The 5,745-nt window shown below is 46.7% G+C and overlaps 1 protein-coding gene across 1 annotated transcript in view; it reads left to right on the top strand.

The window, feature by feature from the left end:
• madd (MAP-kinase activating death domain) overlaps positions 1-2,711 on the top strand; it is a 224,082-nt gene extending 221,371 nt beyond the window's left edge. The window contains exon 33 of the mRNA XM_048607272.1: positions 196-2,711. Coding sequence (XP_048463229.1) covers positions 196-297 — 102 coding nt within the window. The 3' untranslated portion in view covers positions 298-2,711. The remainder of the gene's footprint in view (positions 1-195) is intronic.
• Positions 2,712-5,745: the final 3,034 nt, after the last annotated feature.

Raw genomic sequence — 5,745 nt, forward strand, 5'->3', positions numbered from 1 at the left:
TGGGCTCTCTGCTCACGTCCCGGTGTGGTGTGTGGGCTCTCTGCTCATGTCCCGGTGCGGAACTAGAAACAAACAGCAGCTGGGTCAGATTCTGGGCAGGAGGGTTCTGCTGGTGTCCATTTTCTGGCATGTCCCTGCTGAGTTAATGAGTGTGCCATTCCAGTTGCTAATTGGCCCATCGTTCTCTGGTTTCAGGCTCACGAAATCTGTTACTCTGTGCTATGTCTGTTCTCCTACATGGCCGCAGTACGAGGGAAGGAAATGGAGAGCAAGAACAAGGTGACTCCAGCGCGGTAAGACATCAGCCCCTTTTCATCCCCCTTCATTCTCCTCTCCAAAATAAACACTCCATCTCATGGCCCCACCCGCCAGCTGGCTGTGTCCACCTATCTCTGCAATGCTGCAGCTCCAGTCAGACAGGCTCATTACAAATAATGACTGCTCAGCTTGTGCTTGTTCTTAAACCATCACATTTGCTCGAGGCTTGTCTGATTAACTGACCATGTCAGGGGTCCTCGCCTTCTGTCAGCTGACTTAAGACTGCAACATGAAACTTACTTCAAATGTAAGCTTCATTGGTTCTACACTGGATTCACTGCAAACCCATTTACTGAGGGCTGTGCCTGCACTGGATTCACTGCAGCTCCACTGATTGACCACTTCTGCACTGGATTCGCTGCCTCTGTGTTCGTTGAAGGCCATCTTGCACTGGATGAATTTCATTCACTGAACAGGCACCACTTCACTGGATATTGGCTCGTTGAGGATTGCTGATCCACAGTTATGCATCAAGGACCACTCTAGCACTGAATTTGATGAATATTCACTCACTGAGGGACCCTCTCTCTGCTGGATTCACTGAATTTTACCCATCAAGGACCATTTCTTCATTTGCTACGTTATTTCCTCTCAAGGACTTCTGCACTGGATTCGCTGCATGTACTCCTGTCCGGGGCCACTTCTGCACTGGATTCACCATATATCTTCCCATTCTTCCCATCGAGAACCACTCCTGCACTGGATTTGCCGTGTATCCTCCTGCCAAGGACCACTTGTACACTGGATTCACTGCATGTTCTCCCACTGAGAATGACGACAATGTGAATTTTCCCACTTGAGGTCACTTTGTTCTTGTTGTTCCACCCATTCAAGTTGGATTGACAATATGAAATGAGGCCACTTCAACACTGGATTCACTGCGAATGAGCCCGCTCGGGATGCCACATTTAAATCACTATCCGTTCACCTCAGTCATGTTCACCAAGTCACTGTTTGCTGCAGAGTTGACCCTGTGTGGATTGGTCTTTCACTGGAATCCCTTGGAATTGACTGCTCAGTTACCTTCTGCTGAATTCACTGTAAACTAGCAGATTCAGGAACTGCTTCCTAAAAGGGATTTGGCCACTGAGGAGGAATCTTCCACTGGATTTGCCCACAGGAAGCAGCCCTGCACTGGAGACACTTGCAGAGGTTCCCGAGAAGAGTGAACCTCCGCTGATGTACAGACCAACCCCAAGTTGTTTTTGTTGTACCCACTCTGTGTTCATTATAAAGAGTTGAGATGTAGAGACTGTGCTTTCTTTCATTCCACTCTCTTTGTCCCATCAGAGAGTTAAGCCGTCCCAAACTCACTGCAGCTCCAACATGTAATGGCCTGACATCGCCCCCTGGACAGAGTCTATGGGACCCCAGGCCACTGGGTTAGAGGGAGAGTTGAGGGCCAGCAACTGGCCTGTGGGAGACACAGAAGGCTTCTGACCTTCCAGCAATGTCCTGGGAAACAGGCTGCCACCCCTCAACACTCATAACACCCCAACTGCACATAGCTGTCTCTCTCTTTCTGTCACTGGCATATCCAAACACTGCCACTTGGTTATAAAGCACCCAGAGAGGAGTTCAGAATTGACTCAACTTTGGACCACACCACCCCCTCACCCACCCAGTGCCGCACTAATCGCTGGTGAGGGGGAGGGGCCGAGATGGGGGGAATACCATCTTCTCGCCGGTCTCCCTGTGAGTAGACCACCTACCAAACCTCGTCCTCCTGTTGTTCAAAAACTATTGCGTGTTCCTCACAACTGCAGCCCACTCATTTCAAACACACCACCTTACTTCAGTGGGAAAGCCCAGAGACCCCTCAAAGCCCAGAGTTACAGAGCAGTGATCCTCTCTCCACTCCCTCACCACCACCAACACCCCCCGCCCCCAATACCCTGGCACACCCCGAAGTGATTCCCCCACCCACCCACCGCTGTGCCCCGGAGCATTAATACTGTCCGTCATCTCAGTCTGAAGGCCCACTGTGAGCTTAGATAAATTCTTGAGAGTTGTATCTGCCAGTTGCTTGCTGGTAGTGGGATTGACAACTTGCTTCCTCCAAACCCCTTTAGTGAGCGCCACTCTTCAGGCGTAACTTGAGGGGAAAGTGAAGTGGTCAGAGTGTATTTGTAAGGACTGACTCCTGCCCGAATGTCTGATGAGGCATGGGCCCTATCAGTCTCTCAGTTAGCTGCCTGCTTCTCTTCCTGCTCTGTGTTGTGTTGTGTTCATCTGTCAGGTATTCTTATCTCATTTAGCCTGAAGGATGTTTGGTTTTGTGTTTGATGCTTGCTGATGTAGAATGCATTATTTTGGTGTAAATATTTCAGTATTACATATATTTATAGCACTGTACAGTACCTTGAATGTTGCAATAAACTCTTGTCCCTGTGGCCTCTGTTTCATGTTCTTCTCAGCACCTGCCTGCCCCATGTATCTGCTCCTGTCCTGTTCTTCCTGAGGCATCGTCTCTCTTCTCTCCCCTGCCACAGGGCCTAGGCTTATATTCTTCCCTCAGCCCTTACACATCCTTCCTCTCTCCTGCTTTCACTCTCTTTCTGCCTCTGTCTTCCACACATCTCTCTTGTGCACACACTGGCAGCTACTGTCTCTCTCTCTCTCTCTATCTCGATCTTTTGCGTACATTGATTCATTCGGTGTCTCAGTATCACTGACATGCTTTCTCACATTGTCACTAACACACACACTCCCACTTGTTCCCTCTCTATGTTTCAGAACTGAATGTCGCTCGCTGTCTCCTGCCTACTCATTCTCCCCCTCCAATTCTTTCTCGCTCCAATGTTTCACAGTCTTACTCACTTATTCCTTCTTTGCTTGCCTCAAGCTCTATCTTTCTGTCGCACACACTCACTCTCTCTTGTTTCTCATCATCAGTCTCTCTCAAGTATTCCTACTCCCTCATAGTACTTCACACTCTGCTTCTCATGTTGAGGGCCAAAAAATAGAAGGTCCATGGCAACCGGAACTCCGTCAAGTTGACCCACACCCTTCGACTCTAATGGAGGCAGAACAAGAACATGATGCCTCCTGATAACTAATCTCTCTGAATGCTGTGTAATGAGGAGTAGCTGCAGAACTAAGCCCAGAGGCCCAAAGCCACAAGAGACCAGCACCAGTTAAAAGCTACTTAATGAGGAGGTGTATTCTAGCTGGAGTTCATTCTAAATACAGGGCAATAAGAGGATATGAAGGCAGAGCTGGTTGTGGTGAACTGGAAAGCCTGCTTAACGTGTCAAAAGAAGTATGTTGGCACACTTTGCTGAGACTTTACTAGTGCCTTCAAAGATTTATCTCTATGAGAAAGAGAAGCTCATGACCAAACACTCATAGGATAGTGTTTAATTGAAAAAAAATCCTGTACAAATCTGCAAAGATTGGTAGATCAGAGAACTGGAGGACCAGCAAAAAGATGATGAGAGAGAATAGAGGAACCTAATGTGATAATGAGATAAGTCAGGTAAATACAGAGCAGTTAGTCTGACATCAGTGGTGGGGAAATTATTGGACAAAATTCTGAGGGGGAGCAGGATTATTCAACGCTTAGAAAGGCAGGGGATTGATCAGGGTTAGCCAGCATGTTTTTGTTAGAAGGAGATCCTGTCTGTCTAATTTGAGTTTTTTTTTTGAAAAGTGATGTCTAAAGACCAGGGGTACATATGTTTAAACTGAAGAGTAATTTGTTTAGAGGGGCCCTGAGGAATAAAAAGTGCTTTCACCCAGAAGGTGGTAGATATATGGAACATGCTGCCTGAGAGGATAGTAGAGGCAGGTACTCAAGAAGCATCTGGATGCCAGATCTTTGTAGATAATGGACCAAGTGCAGGTAAGTGGGATTGGTGTAGTTTGGTGTTTGTTGCTCAGCATAGTGGGCTGAAGGGCCTGTATCTGTGCTGTATGACCTTGACTTTTATGCTAGCTACTGTAAAATCTCTGTCCTCTAGAGAGTAAAAAACTAGCTCTCGGTTCCAATCTGTTATTAAAAGTATTTGAACAAGAGCGAGTCTAGGGAATTGATGATGGAACACCGAAATGGTAGAGTCAGGAGACAGATACTTTAAGTTTTCCCTGTGAAGACTGACAGCTGGAAAGTGAAAGCGAGTGTAAGCAGTCACCTTAATCAAGGGGAAAGGTGCTGGATCTAAAGGCTGACAATTCCCAGTAAAAATCGATAGAACTGTGGATGCTGTAAATCAGGAACAAAAACAGAAGTTGCCGGAAAAGCTCAGCAGGTCTGAGGAAAGATCACCACACCCTAAACGTTAACTCTGATTTTTTTCCTTCACAGATGCTGCCAGACCTGCTGAGCTTTTCCAGCAACTTCTGTTTTTGTTCCTGACAATTCCCAGAATGGCCTGCATCCTATCATAAAAGAAGTGGAGGCCCAGAGAGAAGATATGTTGGTTATAATCTACCAAAATTCCTTTGAGTCTGGAAAAGACGCGACAGATTGAAAAATATCAAATGCAGCATCTTTATTCAAGAAAGGTGGGAGGTAGAAAGCAGGAAGCTATAAGCCAGTTAGCTGAACATCTGTCATAAGGAAGGTGCCAGAATCTTAGCAGGTTCATCAGGGCACTTAAAACAGTGTGACCAGGAAAAACCAACGGGGTTTTGTGAAAGGGACATCGTGTTTAACTAATCCATTTGAATTTTTAATGGTAACTGTGATGGTGGATAAACTGATAGATGTGGTGTACTTGGATTTGCAAAAGGATTGGTCAGTGAACAGAAGCAGAAAGTGGAGCTAAAAGGGACTTTGTTGATTTGGGAATCTATAGCCAGTGGAAGCTGCAGCGATCAGTGCTGGGTCCTCAACTGTTGGCAGTCTGTCAGTGATTTGGATAAGTCTGAATATATGTTAGCTACATTTGCCAATGACACCAAGATCAGGGGGAAAGTATGTTGTCAAGCAGGGGTCGAAAGTCTGCAGCAGGATATAGACAGGTTAAGTGAGTGACAAACGTTTCCCAGACATGGGCTAATAACATGGGCCAGTGTGAACTTCTCCATGTCGGTGCTTTATTGTTGAAATGGAGAGAGGTCGCAGAATCTGGTGGTACACAGGAATCTGGGTGTCCTAGTTCGCATAGAGTTCAACGTAGACTGTACAAGGGAAGGCAAAGGAAATGTCCTTTATTGCAAGAAAATGAAATATAAAAGTAGTGGTGTTTAACTGCAGCTGGACAGGGCTTTGGTGAGACCACATCCAGAGCAGTTTCAGCCTCCTGCTCTGAAAAAGGAGCTGATTAATTTAGGGTAGCATGGTGTAGAGCTGGATGAACACAGCAGGCCAAGCAGCATCAGAGGAGCAGGAAAGCTGACGTTTCGGGTCGAGACCCTTCTTCAGCTTTCCTGCTCATCTGATGCTGCTTGGCCTGCTGTGTTCATCCAGCTCTACACCATGTT

Source organism: Rhincodon typus, chromosome 17 (assembly GCF_021869965.1).
Source record: "Rhincodon typus isolate 14 chromosome 17, sRhiTyp1.1, whole genome shotgun sequence".
Classification (NCBI taxonomy): domain Eukaryota; kingdom Metazoa; phylum Chordata; class Chondrichthyes; order Orectolobiformes; family Rhincodontidae; genus Rhincodon; species Rhincodon typus.